At 39.7% G+C, this 21008-nt stretch overlaps 1 protein-coding gene across 5 annotated transcripts in view; it reads left to right on the top strand.

Annotated features, from left to right (window-relative positions):
- Positions 1 to 21008, top strand: part of Elmo1 (engulfment and cell motility 1) — a 561359-nt gene that overhangs the window by 386776 nt on the left and 153575 nt on the right. For all 5 annotated transcript variants that reach the window (XM_048786467.1, XM_048786466.1, XM_048786470.1 and 2 more), the window contains one exon: positions 11989 to 12125. In XM_048786467.1, coding sequence (XP_048642424.1) covers positions 11989 to 12125 — 137 coding nt within the window. The remainder of the gene's footprint in view (positions 1 to 11988; positions 12126 to 21008) is intronic.

Raw genomic sequence — 21008 nt, 5'->3', positions numbered from 1 at the left:
CAAAGAAAGAGGAAGTCAGAAGTGCCTTTAGCAAAGGGCTGGGCTTAGGAAGAATGCTCAATGGGGTTTATGCAGAGGGAAAAACAAGAGCTAAGCCATGGGTGGTTTGTCTGGTAAAGAGGTAGAAATGGTGATTGACTTCAGGTTTGGCTCATAGGTCAGAGAAAAGTTAGAAGTGGGGGAATAGGGTCAGGTTAGTTGACCACATTGCTGAAGCATTTGTGTGTTTTATCCTGATACCTACAGGTGCTCACTGTGTGGTCATGACTTACTAAGGGGGGCATTTACTGTTCTTCCTTGAAGACAAGGAAGAACATGTGCTATGAGCAAGCCTTGGCAAGTCCCTTTTCTTAAAGTCACATCTATCCTATTTTTATCTTGTTTTTGTTGGCTTCCTATACCTGGCTAATGCCTGAGCTTCAGGTCAAGGTGTAATCTAAGATCACATTATGATCCTGCACAACACACAGTGTTCTTATGGGTCTTCAGTGAGGCTCATCATTAAGCTCATTAATCTGCCTTTAACATAACCCTCAAGTGCCTATCTCACATGGTTGGACAGGCAATTATTTATGTCCATGCTAAATTTACTATATGACAGTCTCTTAATGTGCCACCTCTCAGAATAATTTTCTTCATAAAGAAAGTTCAACAAGGGCACACAGAAATCACTTCTTAAATACGCAGTCCTTTGCCCTGCCTTGGACTATTTACCACGTGACTAGAATTTTCATTTTTTAATCTTTCACAATCCCTTCCTGTATTAGGATTTTCCAGAGAAATGAAGCCAACAGGGGAGATTTTATACACACACAGACACACACATATACATATATATGTATGTGTGTGTTTCCTCATAATAAATCTCATATATATTCAGAGAAGTCCCAGCATCTGCCATTGACAAACTAGAGACCCAGGAAATCTGGTGGTGTCATTCATTCCCTGACTAGAGGCTTGAGAACCAGGGGTAGTGATAGTGTCAATCCCATTTCATCCCAGAAGATGAAATGACATGTTCCAACTCAGTGAGGAAGCAAAAAGACCACATCCTCCTTCCTCCAACTTTCGTTCAATGCTACAATGCTGCCACACAGTGACATACACCATCTACTCATCTAGGTACTAATCTCATCCAGAGCTACTCTCCAGACCAGACTTGACCTCTTAGCCCAGTCAAGTTCACATACAGAATTCGCCATCACCTTTCCCTATTCTCAGCCACACCACCCTCCAAAAGGTAGTAAGGTATATAAGGCAAGGTAAATGTGCCCCACACTTAGCTTTGATTTGCTAATTCACACCACAAACTTGATGCACCTTTGTAGGAAGAGGTGTAGGTGGTTCCAGAAACAATTACTTTAGAAACATATGAGGCATCAAGGATACAATTTCTGTTTCCTGAATGTCTTGATGGCTTCAATTAGAAAACAAAGAAAAAAAGTAGATACATATCTGCAAGATCATTTTTTAATTATAAGCAAACTTTCAGGGGTTACTTTGCTCCTCTTATCAGAAATCTTTATTTACTAGAATTTCTGCATATCTTGTCTTTTGGTTAAGCATCTCACGAGATGACCTTGGGAGCCCTGCTCTATAACTTTTTAGGGGATGGAAAGTTAAGTACATAAGATTTCATCATATATTAAACCTTAAACCAAAGATGTTTGGGAAAAAAATTATATATCATATTTATATTCTGCACAACATTTTTATGACTAACATTTATTGAATGCTTAGTACATGCTGGGCACTGTGCTAAGTGTTTTATGGGAATCCTCTTACTATATATCTATAATCTTCACTCAGTTCTACTAGACATAAGTTATTGTTATTCTCATCATAGCAGGAGAGGCCCAGAGACCTCAAAGGACCTGGTTGAGAACACAGTTAATTTCAAAGGGAAAAATCACCAATCCTCCAAAGTTCAGAATGAATACTTCTAACTACTTTGTGCTAACATTTTTACCTGGTTCACCACTCATCCTTGATACACTAAAGTATCAGTTAATTAGATGCAAGATTAACAAGACTCTTAAAATTGCCAGAGTATTCATTCCATTAAAAAGAGCCCAAAACTAAAAACAAAACAAAAAAAAGATGGAAGTTGTCCCCTCATCACAGTCCTGTTTAATCCTCTTCAGTGGTGTTCATTGCAGGTGGAATAAAGTCCACACTCCATAGTGGGGTCTACAAAGCATTGTATGAGTCCGGCCTGCTTCTTCAGCCTCATCTTTTACCCATTTCTCCTTGCTCATGAGCTCAAGATCACACAGATAATAAGCAGAGCCAGGATCCAGATTCAGAAAGACTGGCTTTACAGCCATAGGCTTTGAAATGCTTTGCTAGTTGGATGGATGGATGGGCACATAGATGGATGAACATGTATATGGATGGATGGATAGAAGGAAGGGGGGAGAGAGGAAAGAAGGAAGAATAGATCTATAAATTAGTGGATTAAGGGAGGAAGGAAAGAAAGGGGGTGATCCATTTAACAGAAACTTACATCTTATACCATTAGCCAAATCTAGTATAGTTTTGCATTTGCCTCTGCCGTATTTTCCAGTAAGTTTGGGGTCCCTACCTGCTAAAGAACATGCATACATATACTCTTATTCACCCATCAGATGAAATTCAACTAAAGTTGAGGTATGGAGAGATAGCCTCTATCTAGCTTCAGAAGCTGATTGAGTTAGGTGTACACAAGTTTGCCTGCATAGATAGGTTATATCATTTTTTTAATCCATCCAGGAAACCTAGCAACATGAGACACCAGTTTCCTTTTCCAGAAGTGACATACAGGGCAAATGTGGCACAAATTCTGAAAAGCTTACTGAACTCATATGTAGCATATGAAATAGTTAACCCTGTCTACAACGTTGTTGTCCCTTCAAACCATCAACTGTCCTTGAGTGGCTTACCTATCCATCTATCATCTTCAAACCTACCAAGAAAGAGGGCTACATGCAAGAGAGTATTATGCAACCCCCAGAGGTTCTCTTGGGCCATCCCCCAAACTCCCAATCCCTTCCCCCTTCCAAAGGAACACTTATCCTATTTCCATTATCCTAGATGACTCATGGCTGTTTGGAGCTTTAGATAAAGAGGATCAAATAATGTACTCTTTTTTCTTTTGGTAGGACTCCATCCCATCAACAGTATATTTGTTTCATGGTATTGTGAATGTCATCTCAATATATATATATATATATATATATATATATATATATATATATATAGTGTGTAGCATTTTGAAAAATAATTTCTTTGCAGTAAAGTATGCTGCTATATGAACCATAATTTATTTATCTAATCCTGCTGGATGCACATTTTGATGGCTTCAAGTTTGGAGCTGTAATAAATACTGCTGCTATGAACATTGATGAACATTTTTTTAGAGCACATTTGTGTGTCTATCTGTTGGGTTTATGCCTTTGGCTCGAGTTATTGTTTCATAGAGTAAGAATGTTTTAACTTTAGTAAATACTGCTAAACTATTTTTCAAAGTGCTTGAGATGCCAGGAGCCTTGGCACGTGCTTGTAATACCAGGACATCATGAGGCTGAGGCAGAGGTATCACAAGTTGGAGGCCAGCCTCAGCAACTTAGCAAGACCATGTCTCAAAATTAAAAAATAAAAAGGGCTGGAAGTGTGGCTCAATGGTTAAATGCCCCTGAGTTCAATCCCTGATACCAAAACAAACAAACAAAAATAATAATAATTTTAAGTGGTTGAGCCATTTTGCATGCCCTTGATCAGTGTATGATGATTCAATTTGTTCTGTAGTATTATCAACAATTAATATGTGTAACCTTTTCACTTTAGCCATTCTAGTGGATGTTCAAAAGTATCTCATTGTTTAAAGTTGCATTCCTTTATGACTTAAAAAAATCTTAATACCTTTACATGTATTTATCATGTGTTTATCACTAAGATATTCTATTTCTTAAAGTGCATATTACATTTTGCCCATGTTCCTATTGGGTTGTCGTTTTCTTATTTGTAGAAATCAGAATTTCTTATACTCCTATCCATGCTTATACTTCTATCCATGTTTTTTCTACCTTCTATTTCCTCTTAAATTATTTTTTTAAATTTTTTTATTAGTTGCTCAAAACATTACAATGATCTTGACATACCATACATTTGATTCAAATGGGGTACATAATCTTATTTTTCCACGTGTACAGATTGCAGGATCACATTGGTTATACAGCCACGTTTATACATAGGGCCACACTAGTGTCTATTGTATTGTGCTGCCCTTCCTATACCCCCTCCCCTCCCCTCTTTCTACCCAATCTACTGTGACACGTTTTTTTCTCTCTCTTTTTTCTTCCCCCTCACACCATCTTATATGTAATTTTGCATAACAATGAGGGTCTCCTACCATCTTCCCCTTCTCTCTCCCATTCCCACGCACCTCTTGTCCCTATTTAATGGTAATCTTATTCTCATGCTCTTCCTCCCTGCTCTATTTTGAGTCGCCCCCCTTATATCAAAGAAGACATTCTTCATTTGTTTTTTAGGGATTGGCTAGCTTCACTTAGCATAATCTGCTCTAATGCCATCCATTTCCCTGCAAATGCCATGATTTTGTTGTTTTTTAGTGCTGAGTAATATTCCATTGTGTATAAATTAGCAGAGGGGTGGGGGGGTAGGTCAAGATGTTTTCACAGATGAATTCTAAAAACTGTGAATGCAGGACACATGAAAATTCTGGAATTAACATTCCAAAGAAATAAAAATGAGGGACCTATCTCCTTCTCTTTCTAATTGCTAATCGAATTTCATATCAAACTATAGTGGGGCTACATAAGCCTCTGCCTCCAGAATAACCAAAGAAATGCAAATTAATATAAATTTTAAGCCATCAGATTGACAAAACTTAGATATATTCCTCATACCAAAATGAGGATGGGAGGGGCTGGGGTTGTGGCTCAGTAGTGGAGCACTTGCCCAGCATGTGTGAGGCACTGGGGTCGATCCTCAGCACTGCATATAAATAAATAAAATAAAAGTCCATTGACAACTAAAATATTTTTTAAAATGAGCATGGGAAATGGGAAGATACATATTTCTAGTGATAGCCTTTCTAAAGAAATGTTACAGCTTTCTAAAGGATATTTGCTGATGTACATGTAATTTATGAGTGTCCATAGATTAAAAAAAAAAGAAATCAGAATTTCTGTAAATTAATAAGATATATATACCAGTTCTCTGTCAGATAATGTTGCAAATGTTTTTTTTTTCCTATTCTGAGGCTGCCATTTTATTGTATTTTTTGATATACAGAAATTTTTGCATTTAGTATAATACAGTCACACCTTTTCCTTATGGTTGATGGTTTTCTGTTTTAAGAACCTTTTGCCAACCTTAAAGTGTCTTGTATTAGATAGGAGCCCCATTGTTTTTCCTTTTACACTGAGATCTATAATCCATTTAGAATTGATTTTTGTCGATGGTATGAGAGAGTCATAAAGAATTTCTTCCAGATGTATGTACAATTGGCACAACCCAACGTTTTGGAAATCCTCTCCTCCAGGGTGCCACTCATGCCATAAATCTAGTGACTGTATATGAAGGTCTTTTTCTCTGGACTCTATTCTATTCCATCATCCTGTTTTTTTTCACTGTCCTTATTGTTGAGGTTTATTGTAAGTCTTTATATTTGGTAGTGCTAAGTCCTCTAAATCTGCTATTTTGGCTAATATTTATTGAGTGCTTATTTTTTCTCAGATAACATGTGAGTCACTTTGCATTCATATTTAATCTTGACAGTACCTCAATGAGGTAGATGGTTTTGTCTTTTTTTTTTTTTTTTTTTTTTTGGTACCAGGGATTGAACCCAGGGGCACTTAACCACCAAGCCACATTCCCAGCCCAGTTTTTATAGTTTTTATTAGAGACAGGATCTCTCTGAGTTGCTTAGGGCCTCGCTAAGTTGCTGAGGCTGGGTTTGAACTCAAAATGCCCCTACCTCGCTGGGATTATAGGCGAGCACCACCATGCCTGGCTTTGTCATTTTTTTGTTATTGTTTGTTTGTTTAAATGAGAATATTGAAGTCCAGAAGAATTTTAAGGTGGTCAAAGTCACCTTGATGATGACTTTGACCACCTTAAATGATGCCAAGATTTGCTATCAGGCCAACCTGGCTGCAGAACCTCTGCTCTTTTGTTAACACATACTTCCTGCCTGGGATGTGGCCTCATTCACTTTTGCTGAATGGACTGGTTTTGGTGCTATGTATCTGATTTACAGCCCTAACACTAGTTTGTTTGTTTGGTTATTTTTTTTTTCCTTCTCTCCATGTCCTCAAATAAATAAATAAGGCACATAGGGAAAGTGAACAATGAAGCATTGGATTAGCTCCTGTGTGTCTTTTCAGTGTAGATTCCATGCTATTTTTAGGCATGGAAAAAGATAGAAAAGTCTATTCAGAGTCCTATTAAACCAGGCTTCAGGAGCTGGGAAGAGCTGGGGAGGCAGGAAGCCTCTGATCCCCTATCCTGAAACAGTGGGGGTGGTAGCTTCTGTATTGGCTAAACTTGAGGGAACTTGAAGTTCTTTGCCTTCACTCTCCTCTTTTCACCTCTTCTGCCTACAAAAGGTTCTGAACTTTTGGCATCTTCCCCCACAGTCCCATCCTTTAAAATCAAACTGTTATGGAATACCAGGTCTAAAAATAGGAAACTCAAGGTTTTCTAGGTGGAGTAAGATGATTTTTCTGCAAAGGTATAAATATGCATTTGCATCTGAGAGTTCATAAATATATAATCCAGACTGACCCTAAAACCACAAATAGTTCTAATCTGAGTTTCTGTGCTGTGGCTTACTAATAAGATTTCATGACTATTCTGGCAATTTTCATGTGTTAAATGCTTTTGGGGATGTCTGATTTACTCCCTTTTTTTCTGTAATTCATAATTTTACAGCAAAGTGCCCTTTCTATTAGACCTACTTATCTCTTTCAAAATGCACCATTTCCAAAGACCATTGCTAGCAAAATAGCTTATAATGCTGTGGTAAAAATATTCTAATTTTCCCAGAGCCTCCTAAATCTGTATCCTACTAGTCATTTCAAAATGGGTTCAATGTCTCTTTTAGCATAACAGGGGTCATAGAAAGCTTTTCAGCATCTGGAAAATTATACGTGTCTTAGAAAATTCTCATGAAAGAACTAAAAGGGTCTGTATTTGCCTGTGTCATTTTGTCATTCTATCCTTAATCAAGTAATTTTCTTATGTAATGGTCTACATTTCGTGGTATGAATAGGTTGAAAGGGTATAAAACCAAGTAACAATTTTCTTATGAAGAGTAAATACTAGCTCATCAACATTTGCTAAGCCTACCAAATACCACTCTGCTGCCTTAACACCTGAAGTGAAATGTGTAGCCGTTCTGTCAATAAAGGAAATCATAGTTAAGCGACTAAAGTTCAGTGCAGGCACAGTCTCCAAATTCTTTAAGTTTGATGGACGCTAGAGTATTAAAAATACATGATCTAATCTGTGTGTGTGTGTGTGTGTGTGTGTGTGTGTGTGCGTATATATATACAGACAGATTGGATTTTAGACTTGGCAGGAACCTTAGAAATCCACTGCTGTACCTCATTTATAGCTAAGACACCCAGAGCCCAGAGAGCTAAAATGAACTTCTCAAAGTTGCAGGGCAACTCCTGATCCGGTTCTTCATACTCCTCTTTTCATGTTTAGCTGTTACTCTGCAGCAGCCCTGTCTTCTGAGTCTCTCATAACAATGCCTGTTTTACTTCACATTATCCTTTGGAAGAGGAATGAACCTGCTTTGACAAGTGCTGTGATTAGGATGTGGTTTGTAACCCAAGCATTCTTGTGTTGGAGGCTTGGTTCCCAGTTGTATTAAGAAATGCCGGGACCTTTAAAAGGTGGGACCTAGCAGAAGCTAGTTAGGTCATTAGAGACATGCCCTTGGAAAGATTTAATGCTGGTGTCTTGAAGGGAGTTCATTCCCTTATGAATTTTTATAAAAGAACAAAGCTGGTCCCCAAATCTCTCTGGCTTTCTTTCTTACCATGTGATCTATCCCTCTAGCACACACTCCCACAGTTTTTCCATCTGCCATGTTGTGATGTAGCCAAAAGGCCTTCATCTGAGCCAGCAGATTCAGGTTCCAAGGTCTTGGACATTCAAAACTGTGAGCTAAATAGGCCTCTTTTTCTTTACAAAGAACCCTGCCTCAGGCATTTTGTTATAGAAATAGAAAATGGACTAATACAACAATAAAATGCTACATAAATGTACTGCATTCTTGTTTTTATTTTTTAAACCTATAGTGTAGGTTATAGTTGCTTTCAAAGCTGGCCTACTTCTAAATAAATTAGATGTCAGCAAATTAATAGAATCCATTCTACACTGAACTCTGAAAATATCTTTATATTCCAGACTTAAAAGACCAGTGAGTTGATTCTTTTTTTATAAAGTAGAATCTCATTGTGTTAAAAATAGTGTGCTTAAAAACAATTTGATTTTTAAAATGTCTTACTATTTTTGTCTCATTGAAAGCTTCTCTCTAAAATTTCATTTATAAAATCATTGCTTGCTAATTCTTTTCTTTTTCTCAATAAGTGTTGTTTTCTATTAAAAGCATAATAAATCTCACCTTCCTTGTTTTACTTGTGTATTTTTTAAACCCTCAAATGAAGGACACTGTTCTTAAGACACAGTATGTCCCTGTAATCCAACACGAGTTCACATTTATAAATGGGTAGGCTGGGACAGAGTTCACTTGATAAATGTTGCACCTAATGATTCTCATAGTTCAAAGCATTAAGCCATGAAGACAGTTACCCTCTCATCCTCACAGCCACCTTATAAAATACATGTTATTGCTGTCCCCAGTTTTCAGATGAGAAGACTGAGGCACAGAGAGGTGAAATAACTTGCCCAGGCAACTCATTTGGGGGTAATAGAGCCAGAACTCGAGCCTCAGTAGTCTAGCTTCTGGAATCCTCGTGCCCTAGCTACCAGGATCATCTCCTGAGTCAGTGATTTTGCCTTTTCTGACAGTGCTTACCTACAAATGGATCAGGTTATCTGAACAGTCCCTTCCTGCAAAATGCCCTTCAATCTTAAATATCTGCATTTTGAAAGTTTTGGAGGAAAGACATCAGTACTTAATACTTTATCCTGATGTCTAATAGAGACAGAGTTCACTGAGAAACAGAATGAGGAAACAGGGGAACATCACAACGATCATGGGTTTTGGAGCCAAGTGGATCCAAGTTGCAATCCTGCTTTTATGGTTTGTCATCCATGCAAACTTGAACCTCACCTGCTTAAATATCCTATTTCTAACATTAAAAAAAAAAGGAAAATTAATAACAGTTCTCTCTTGAGTGCTTGTTCCAATAAATGACCATAATTTACATAGAGTCTGCCATCCAGCACCTGGCCTGTGGTCACAGGCAGTGGTGTTGTTGGCATTGGTACTGTTATCACAGGGCCAGGTGTCCTCAATCAGCAGGTGCTGGCTTTGCACTTGCTGGGAGCCCCATTGGACTGCAAGGTCACAATCTGGGTTTCTGTTGAAAGAGATGACAGGAGATCCAGGAGAGTGGGTGGAGAAATTAATTTTCAAAGCAGCCACCACAAAGGAATGCCCGGGGCTCTTGATGTCAACGAAAGCAGGAAGGCTGCTGCTGGGTCAGCTAAATTGTGGGTTTCAAGCTTGCACTTGGGGCCACCTAAAAGAAGCTCATGATGGATGGTTTTATTTCTCCAAGTTTCACCTTCCTTATATATAAAGTGAGGATGCCATGATGCCTGCCTTCCAGGGATGGTTGAGATAGTGCCTGGAGGAGCCCTGGCACCTAATGTGCAGCCAGCTAACACGCCTGTTATTAATGAGGTTACTTCCTCCCTCTTCACCCAAGCAAGAATGGGGCTTGTGGGTCTCAGTTTCGCCTGGCAATCTCAGCTCCAGTAATCCCATAAACATTTTATCTGGGGCATAAAGTACACACATAATCACACTTGGTCCCAAAATGATTCTGTGATAATGTGATTAATAACGAGTTCTCGGATGGTAATAGTGTTTTAAGGTGCTTCTGTAGACTTGTAAATTTCATTGGCTTCAGTGCTTATGAAAGTGAGACTGACAGCTCATTGCCCAGGGCAGCAAACAGCACAATTTGCCTGTGTTGATGTTCCAGGTTCCCTAAATAGCTTTGTGTCTCAGGTCAAAACTTCACATTTGCCAGTGTCTCACTGCCAGTAACCCAGGCTGGGGGAGAGGGTGACTTGTGTGTTCTTGCTTCTAATTGCTGAGATATAAACACACTTGACTAGGAATTAGGGGAAATGTCACACAGTCACCCATGATCCTGGAACTACTGTGCTGATATAATGTTCATGTCATTGTCCCCACCTCGCCAAGTATCTGTGTTAACTTTTATCCTCTCTAAAGCTCTTTCCCATGAATCGTGTCATTTGATCCTTGAAAAAGCCTAGGGAAAAGGCACAGGAGATTTCATTTCTATTTTCTAGTTAGGAAAATTCAGACCCAGAAAGGAAAAGGGTCTCGCTTCTTATTGGCATGGACAGAACTTGAACCTGAATCTGTGTGCTCAAACCCTTTCTCCATGACTGCATATGGCAGCTCACCTCTGCCCTTAACTGACCAGGAGAAAACAGCATTGCCTTGTATTCATATCTGGTTGTGCCTTTCAGGGGTGAGCTGTACAAACACATTTGTGACTGTTTGAGGATGTTCAGAGTTCTGGAATCCACTATATTAAGAAAGTTTGAAGAGAGGCGATTTGGGTATACAACAGCTTTAGCTGTGCCAGAGCATAGTGTGTTCCCCTTAGATCTGGTCAGGGTTCATCCAGCTTCCGGGGGCCTGTACCAGAGTCTTCTCTATGTGTGGAGTTGCTGTGAATCCAAATGGTAGGCACCAGGGCTCTCCCCAACAGAAAATCTCTTCTCTTCACTCCACTTCGACCCTTCCCCCTTCTCTCTTGGACTTCCAGTGCCTGAAATTTCACCATCCTGGGCCTTGAGGACTAATTGGTCTTTAGAGATTCCAAATAAAATAAAAACACTTACACTGTATGTAACAGCATATATATTTGTTAGGGGTGGGATAGATCACAAAGCCTAGTTCCTTGAGCTCTGCAATGTTCTTGTGAGTAGTAAGGGACCTTACAAAGACCAAATGAGGTGTCATATGCATAAAAGGGCTATGAAAGTATAAGCTTGGCAGATGACAGAGATGCAGGGAGGGGCTTGGGCCCTGGTTTGAGGAGGAGGAGGAGGAGTTGAGAGGTGGCCAGACCTAGAGCCCAGGGCACTGGATCTGACCTGAAAAAGCTTACCAGGGGTGGGCTCATATGCAATTTTGACTGATTGCAAGGCTGGACCCAGTGCAGCCTTCACAGCCATTTTGTTTGCTCTGACCTCCAGCCATCTGTGCCTGGGAATGTAAAACAAATGGTTAATGGCATCAGATGGTTAATGATCACAAATGTCCCCTCCTCACTGCCGTAAGAGGGAAAAGAGCCCCTTGGAGACACAATCACGGATGCTATTTCCAAAGTTGGAATTAATTGTGTATTCAGGAAAGCCCATCTTCTGCCAGTCATTCTGTTAAGAAAGGGGAAATTAAGGGTGATGGAGGCACTATGCCCAAGGGGGCAACTGGAATAATCTCTATAAGGTCAAAAAGGCAGATACAGGGCTCATATTCAACATGGTCCTGAAACAAAGCCATAAGGTCTGTGTCCTGGAGCTGATGTTCTTTAGAAAAAATATATGCTGACGTATAGGTCTGCCAATCTGACCTTAAACTTCTTTGTTTTATGAGGGCTAGCCTTTGATTGCCTTTTTAAAATCCCTTTTGTCCATGGCCGCTTAAGCAAAGATGCTGTCCTTGTCTCTCTTTGGGGAACCTGCCTGTGGTTGTTTCACTGTTCTAAAACTTCCTCATTTTCCATCTCCTTCCTCTAGCTAGTGAGACCTGCAATGACTTCCACCCGATGTTCTTCACCCACGACAGATCCTTTGAGGAGTTTTTCTGCATCTGCATCCAGCTCCTGAATAAGACATGGAAGGAAATGAGGGCAACTTCTGAAGACTTCAACAAGGTAAAGTGGGTCTTGGGCAGAGGAAGGGGCCCCCCATCTTATTAGAGGGGCATCATCCTCAACCTATAGTATGGTCCCTCAACTGTCTGGAGAAGGTGGTGGACAAGGCAAGAGAAAGAAGAAGACTTTCTTCTTTGGTTAATGATCATTTGGGTTGCTGCAACAATGAAAGCAACCTCTGGGTATAAGCAGATTTGTCCCTTTTGTCCAAGCCAGAGTCCCCTGGTAGAGACCCTTTCTTTTCAACTTTGTCAAGGTGAACTTATCACTTTGTGGCTTTAGTTTTGGATGTCTTGTCAATACTAGAAGATTAATGGGGAGGGTGCCCTTCCTCCACCTGTCGAGTAGACAAGCACAGAGCCAATCAGATCAGCCTTGTCTTAGCCATTTGTTTCTTTGTGGATTATGGAGGTGTGGAGATCATCTGCCCTGTGCTTTGTCAAAAAGAATTTTTATTAAAGGATAGGTATCTTTAAGGGAATTGTATAGGTTTATGTGGAGCATTCTTGGTTTATAAGCATTGAATCCTTTGCACTGTGCTGTCGTTTGGTTTTTCTGTGGTATAATTTCACACATGAGCGCAACTTTCCCATATCCATTCATATGTGAATGTCAAGTAAAGAGAGAGGTGTTGACCAACCTAAAGGAAACAGAAGCACAGTCCATGCTTTTAGAGATAAACAAATTCTATATCTTTCAATAAAAGCCCTAGGAATAACAATACTATGACTAATAACTGTTTTAGGATTGGATCAGACATAAATGGCTCCGGTATGGTTGGCCCCCGCACGCAAGCCCATTCACCCAATACTATGAATATAACCTAAGAGTCTAAGAATCTGGTCTCATACTCACACCCTGGGGCCTTTGTGGGCTGTGGCTTGAAGCATAACCTCTCTGAATTCCAACTGCACTTAATGATCTTGTTAGTCTTTGCCTCCCTGTCTCCTTATCTCTGAATTTCTGTCTCATCCTTCCTTTCTGCTGCGTTTCTGGTTTGTGGCATATTAAATCAACACTGGTTGCAGACAGAAAATCAGGAAAAGGACTCTATCCTTAGGTTCTAACCTGTCTCCCTCAACATAGGGATCTCATCATGTGCCTTTATGGATATACACCATTCTGTCTCAGCCATATCTGCCATCTTTCCTTTGCATCTCAGGCCACCTATTGATTTCACTGAATTAGGCCTTAGTGATGTTCCTTTATGGAGCACACTGCTTGATCTAGAAGCTGAATTCCAGAGCTTCCAGGTGCCTAAGCAGCTATGCCAGAGGACAGGCATGACTCAAGGAGGACAGGGAAGGAAAGAAGCCCATTAGTTCCCCTGTGATTATAACTGAACCTCTTCAGTGTACTTAAGTTGATTATGGGAGACTCTACAATTCAGTGCAACTTATCTACAGGATAGTCTTCATCCAATCAAGCCCCCAAAAAGGAGGAGATATAAATCAATAGTCTTTGAAAGTGGCTACAGCCACTTTGTCCTGGATCAGTTCCTCTCCGCAAGAGCTGGGTTGTGAAATACCTCTAGTCCTCAGCCTTATGTGTGAGGACATATGCTTCTCCAGGGCAAGGAGACCCCACCAGCCAGCCCATGTCTTGGTGTCAGTCAAGAGTGGATATCAAAGAAGGGTCAGAGATAGGAAAGACAAGGGAATTTAATTTTGTACATTAATTTTTTTTTTTTTTTTTTTTGCTTTGTCTTCCTGGTTACTTTTGTGACCAGAAAAGTGCAACCATTATACGCATAGTTATCACATATGTTTCATTTTCTATTGTTGCTGTAACAAATTACCACGAATTTAGCAGCTTAGACAATACAAATTTAGTATCTCACAATTCTATAGTTCAGAAGCCAAAAATGCATTTTGCTGGGCTAATATTAAGGTGTCAGCAGAACTGTGTTTCTTTCTGGAAGCTCTCAGGGGGAAGCTAGACTTTTCCCATCTTCTAGAGGCTGCCTGCCTTCCTCAGGCTGTGCCCTGTTTCTCCATCTTCAAAGCCAGAAGCTGCAGGTCCAGCCTTTCAGATGTTGCATCACTGTGGTCCCTCTTCGGCCTTGGCCAACCACTTTTAAGGACCCTTGTGATTACATTGAATTTAGATAATCTGGAATCATCTCTTTGTTTTAAGATTAGCAGATAACAAATTAAATTCCACCTGCAATTTAATTCCCCTTTGCCATATCAGGTAACATATTCACAGGTTCTGGGAGTTGGAACAGGGCATCCTTGGGACCATTATTCTGTCCATCACAGCATACATTTTATTAGTAGCTATATTTGATTTTTAGGTGTGTATATCAATTTAAATTAATGAAATTTGGACTAGACGAGCCTTTTGTTTTTCTTTTTGTGGGCAGATACAATCTCACTTATGGTGTTCTGCCAGTGGATGCTCAAATCCAAATATATTTATGTCCCTTTTCTTTTATGTCCCTGTTCTGCCTCCACTAGCCTTTTTAACAAAGAAGGGCCCTGTGTAAGAGTCACTAGTTCAGTTTAAAGTTTGTCTTTCTAATTTTTTTTTCCTACCACCTGCCTATCAGCCACTGTTCTGTTTTACTCCATAATAAATTGAAGAGGAGAGAAGTGCTGAAATTGAAATCAGTTCACTTTTCTTCTTGTTATTAACTTGGTAGCAGAGGAGATTGAATTAAGGAACAAATAGGGACTTGGAGTTACTGGTTGATTTAATGTTTTTCTTGTTCCCTAAGACTGGCCAAATTTGAATTCAGAAATATCTTAAAAGATCCAACATGAAACAATTTCTTTTGAACTTTCTTGGACACCATCTCAGGCTCTTGCCACTTTGAATAGAGTATGAAAGGCAGATGCATTGTCAACTTGAGATCCAGGGCTCTGTGAGAATGGCTCACTCATCTGCCTTCCTGGGTTCCTCACTGGAGAAGCAGTCCCCTGCAACTCAAAATTTTAATTTATCCAGCAAACTATATGAGTCTGTCCAGGACAGGAACAGCTCCTGCAACCGCTTTGCCTGGGACATCAATTTGCAGATATCTGATGCATGGTTAATGCTGCAGCTAGAAGAGAATGTTTGGAAAAGCAGCTGTCTTCTGCTCTTCCAGGCTTTGGAAGTAGCAGATGGGATGTTTTTTATTTATATAAGAGAAGTAGAATTGGAGAGTGATTAAAATATTTATGCTTTGAAAATTACTTTCTTTCAGTTTTTCAATATAGCCGTCTGCAGAATAATCCATTGATTCAGACCATTGAGTTTGTATTCTATGTTTTTGGCTTTTATTACCAATATTTTAGAGCATGCATTATTCATTTTTATGGGCATTAGAGAAGAGCTAAACTGCAGCTGGTTACCTCGGCACACAAGTGGCCCCATAATCATTTCATGGAAGCCTTCATTTTTGAGGATAGGAAAGAGGACACAAGTGATATGGAAATTTCAGGTACAGGAATCTCATTTAAAGCTCATGTGGCTGACTGCTCCCTGTTAAAAATTCTAACAAGAGTATACACGTGAAAAATAGATCTCTGGGAATCTGTGTTTCTCAACCTTGACTGTGCTTTAGGATCGTCTGGGGCCTGTTATCTCAGACCCAACTGCACAAAGAAAAATTAACCCATGGGGTAGGGACAAAGCTATCAATGAGTATTTTCATTAAGTAAAGCAGATTTGCTCCCTATTGGTGATTTGTGTCAACAGAATTACCATAAGCTCAGTAGGAAAAAAAAAAAAAAAGAATTACCATCAGCTGATGCATGGGACATGTATCACCAACTAAGGCAGATTGTGTACATGGATAGGGTAGCATGTTTGTTGATCTGTAAGAAGCAATTTTAATCCTCATTCTGCTACTCAGAAAATTAATGAAAAATAAAAAATAAATGGAGACTGGGATCCCATCACCTTCTCCTATGGTGGGACAATATTAAATGGAAGTAATAAATGTAAAAATGCTTTGAGGAAGTAAAGAGTCATATGCAGGTGGAAAGGACTCTTTTCTTAATCACAAGATCAATCCTGCCTATGAAGTATGAGTAAATTGCCCTTTTCAAAAGAAGACTTATTTTGTCCATTATGTTAAAAAGAAAAAGAAAAGTGAAGCTGTCTACAATTCCCATATTAAGTTCTGAACTGAATTAATAACCCATTTAACTTTGGCAAAAAAAAAATAGGCTGTAAGCTGAAATGTTCATGGATGTTGGCACGATCTTCTTTCAAACCACTTTATTAGGTACCTTTGTTTCTCATGAGTAGCAGCCTAAAAATCAGCTGGTCTCACAATTCTCTTGTACTTTATTGCTGACCAGAATGAAGGCCTCTCCAACAACCACCTACTGTCTGGGGTAGCTGAGTCTTTTTAGAGACCATCAAAATACTTGTTTGTAGTATTGGTGCTACTTTAGACTATCAAATTGCCACACTTTCAACTTACCAAAATGGAAGAAACTAGTGATTTGAAAAATGTAGTCATTTTAGTACAAAAAGACGATTTTGAAACTTTATCCAATGGTATAATAAGCTAAGTACACAGGATGGGGTTAGAATCTCAGGCTTACAGATGAGAAACCATCCCTGCTTAAAAGAGCAAAGACTGTGCAATGGGGGAACCCAGGCCCAACAAAGACACAGCTGCCCCTGGCCAGCTCGGATGAGCTTCGTCCGAGTCAATGGGAGAAAAATCTCAATTAGGAAGAATTGGAGATCAGACCAGAATGAAAGATCCTGAGAAATCTTCTGGAAAAGTATCCATAGAAAATTACTGCCAACTAGTCACATCTAGTGGATTATGGTGTGGTATAAAAAGGGATCACATTTAAAACTTTAAAGGCAGCAAAGGCATGAATAAAATAGGAGAATATGTTTGCTCTTCAAGCTGCTTTCAGCTTACTGACTTTCTGTGCATGCTTTTCAAGGGACAATTACACATTCAGGAGTCCCCTTCCTAGGCCAGCTCAACTTCATAGCGGTGCAGACAGCGCTCTGTTGGTTAGCTGAGCTGGCCCAGGGAATGAAAGGTGGTCTGTAAATCTCACCATGAATAAACATGAATCTCCACATTTGCATGAGGCAGGTGACTGTAAAATATCTTGGAGCAAGTTATGAAAGGAAGCTCTGTGTGTCTGTGCCCAGGGGAAGCTGGGAGGACTCAGAGTTGTTTATCTTCATTAGAATTCCATCGAGTGCTGCTGTTATTGATCTGAACTGGGCCTGGTGTGGCTAATAAAGTAGGTGTACGTTTTAATTGAAACATGAATATTTAAGTAGAGGAGAAGTCTTTTAAAGAGCCCTGATGTTGTACAATGAGGTTATCCATTTTTCAACTGTCGAGACCATTAACTAGTATTTATTCAAAAGGCTTTTCAAGCTTCACACAGGTCTTTGGGGTTGCTGCACGGGCAGACCTCTGGAAGCAAATGCCTTATGTGAAGAGATTTATTTTTTTTTTCCCTTTGGTGTTTCCCATTGAATAGATAGCAAATGGTTTTGTGTGTGTTTGCACTTAAGTAGCTCATTTAAGGTAGCATTAGCCTTTTTCTCATGGACTTTGACACTTTCTGTTAGACAAACAGTGGAGTTATGTCCCCTATAGTCCTCATCTGTAACAATTATACTAGTCAGAGGCAGATGACCAAGAGTGACTTCATTAACTTACCTTTTTTTAAAAAAAAAATAGGTATTTGTTTAAATAGATTCCAGTGTGTAGGCTTTAGAAAATGAAATATATTAACAACAGGTAACATAGGACAGGCCAAGTGTGAAAGGCCCCTGTGCTATAGAGCAGTATTTCTCAAACTCTTGCATTACCAACCTGTCCCCACCCCCAGGAGCCTTTTTAGACATTTTATCCCCCTAATTACCTTTCTCTTAAAATTGTTATATGTTTGTGTTATGGACGTTTATCTGTGCTTTAGACATATAAAGAATGGATTTTATTGCCCCTCCAAGAACCAATTTTCATCCCCCTAAGGTTGAGATACCCCTCCCTCCTTGATGAAACAAGGCTAACAGCCATCAGGAAGACCTGCTGGCAGTGCCAGGTTGACCCCTCACAAGCAGCATGACCTTGAACATTTCCTTTAACCAACAAGTCCCTTCTCATCTGTACACTGGTAAAAGCAATAATAATAGCAATGGTATTTCCCAGAGTCACTGTGAGGAGAGGCCTCCTAAAGTTTGCTTTGCAAATGGTCCCATACATATGAGAGATATTAATCTCAACAGATATTAATCTCAAAACCTAAATTGGCAGTACTTTGCACTTGGTACCACAGTGTAATTTGCTGCTTTGAGTTCCCAAGATAGATTGTTCAACTCCGTAGAAATAAAAATTTTCTCATACCGTTGAAGTTAGGTTGGATCCTTGAACAATTGTGACCACAGTGGAAATCAACTCCTAAGTGAGGGAACCCTCATGTTTATTTATGAGCACACCCACAACCCTCTGCAGGTGACCCAAGGCTGGACACTGTAGATAAAGAGCCAGGTCCTCTCTTCTAGCTGGATAACCTTGAACAAGGGCCCAGCCCTGTCAGCTTCAGATTTCCTCATCTGTGAGATAGAAACAGGAACATTACCCACAGCTAGAATGGTCTGAACCTTCATGTGCCGGGCATATAAACTGCTTGGCTCAGTTCAGGCCTGGAGCCAGCACCAGTCAATGGTAATGTCGAGCTGGGAGAAGACGAGGTGACACAGGATTCTAATTGCCTCTGTAAAAGGAAAAGGATCCTCATGGTAATGCTAATGCAGGCAATCTAGGAAAGGTGGAAAAGCTTCCCCCTTGGATTTAGGGCAGCTAACTTAATGAAGCTCCCATCATGGTGGTCCCAGATGTGCACACCGATGCAACATCTATGAGGCACATAGAGATGACCCTAAAAGGGATCTATTCCCAGGGGCTTTGCACCACCCCTCCTCCCACTCGATCCTTGCATTCACAAAGGAAAACATGTGAAGACCCACAGTTATCCAGGAAGGGTTAGATTTTCTTGACCCTGTTCCTGTAGTTGCCATAAAAACAATTAAATGGTTTAAAATTTGCTTAAAATTTAACTGTTAACTTTTTGGTCAAAATCATTGCTAAAAGTTTTTGCTTTCTGATCATTATCTGTAGTGACACAAATGTGCACATTTGTGTAAATGTGCACATTTAAACAAATTGTGGTTACTATGAGTGAGTTTCAGGTATAAAATTTAAACAAGACTGACAACAGTAAAAATATTTGGGGAGTGTTCCTTCGTGACAGAGGTCTGGCAGAGTTCGCAATACATAAGTCTTTCTAGAACTGGTTTATCTTCCTTTGCATGTGTAACAGGAGCTAAATTGAGACTTGCCAATTATGAGAAGGAAATAATTGATAGTCTCTTCTGCTGGGCAGCAAGGTGATAGGCCAGACCCTTGGTTCAATTTCAGACCATCCCTGAACATAGGAATAAAGACTGTTCTCCAAATGAACTGCTTTACATAGCTGTCTATTCACTGACTTCTGAAACTTCTTTCCCTTTTATTAACTCCACTTTGGGGCTCTGTGCAAGTTGTTAACAGGTTCCTATGACCTGAATTTCAGATTCCATTGTGGATTATATGAGGGATTTGATAATGGCACAGAAACCATTTTATCAGTATATGTCCAATTAAAAGGAAATTACCTATATTTTAAGTAAGGCATAATGAGGATTGAGGCATTTTAAATTAAAGGGTGGATAGGAATGAGTTGTTTAAATAAGAAGGGTATATTAGGTGGGGATCTCTGATAAAATGTAAGTCCTCATTGATTTAAAAAAATATTTATCTTGTTATTACAAAGTAAATTATGTTAAATGGGAGATTGGGGACGCACCACTAGAAACAGATCTGTCTCCTACAGAACAGAAAGAAGAGCACATAGGAGCTGTTATATGGCTGCTTCCACTTGCCAACTGAGGGTACCAGATAAGATGGGTGGAGGATTGAGGGCAAAGAGGATTCCAGGATAAGATGAGATAAGGAAACAGAATGAATGAGTGGGACCAGAAGCCATTTGCAACAAGTTTAAAACAAGAGAAGTGAGAAAATCCCAACTGAAGTCTCCTAATATCCTCTGCAAAAATGCCTGATCTGGGAGGTCAGGAGTTTAAATATATATTTAATTATTTAAATATACATTAAATATTAAAGTGCTAATTTGCCTTGCTTAAATGTCTGTGCAGATTTTTCAAAATCATGCTTTCGTATCTGCGAAACAATGAAATTATCGGTAAAGATTATCCACTTTCTCTTTGCCAAACAGGACCTGAAACACTGGTCTCCCTTGTTCAACCCCAACACTGGCTTGTATGCTCCATCATCAGGCACAGGGCTAAGCCACTGAGTGGAAACAGGTCAGAAGTGTGCCCAAAGGTTGAAAGGCAAAAAGAAGGCAGGCTTGAAAGGAAGGTTAAATTTGCCAGCTTTTTCTCCAGCCCTTTCATGGAAGTTGTTATGGGGAGAAAAATGAATGTTGAAATTTGAATTTGTGATATGAGGTTCCCAGATTCCTAGTCCCCCTTCACTTCTCTTTCTTTTGTTGTTTCTCTGTGTTTGCCCGCTGTTCTGGTAAAATTAAAAATAATAGGTTCTCCGTGCTTCTGTGGGGGTGGAAGTCATCTAAACAGATATCATTCCCCCAATTGGGGCAACCAACACCTTTTAAAAGTTCGAGCGTAAAGCTATCACTTTTGGCTTCAACTTCCTCTAATGCCTCTGAGATGTTCCTCCAGCTCTGGCCCTGTGGATGCACATACCCTAGAACTTATCACAGTGAACTGCAATTCTCAGGCCTTCTGAGAGCAGAGGCTTGCATTTTCTATATCTCAGAATCTGCCACTGGGTCTGTGATTTAAAAGACATGCAAAGTTATTATCCCACAACCTTCATGC

The sequence above is a fragment of the Marmota marmota genome, unplaced genomic scaffold (genome assembly GCF_001458135.2).
Source record: "Marmota marmota marmota unplaced genomic scaffold, marMar, whole genome shotgun sequence".
Lineage (NCBI taxonomy): Eukaryota > Metazoa > Chordata > Mammalia > Rodentia > Sciuridae > Marmota > Marmota marmota.
The sequence above is the reverse complement of the archived record's forward strand: the minus strand, read 5'-3'. Positions and strand labels throughout refer to the sequence as shown.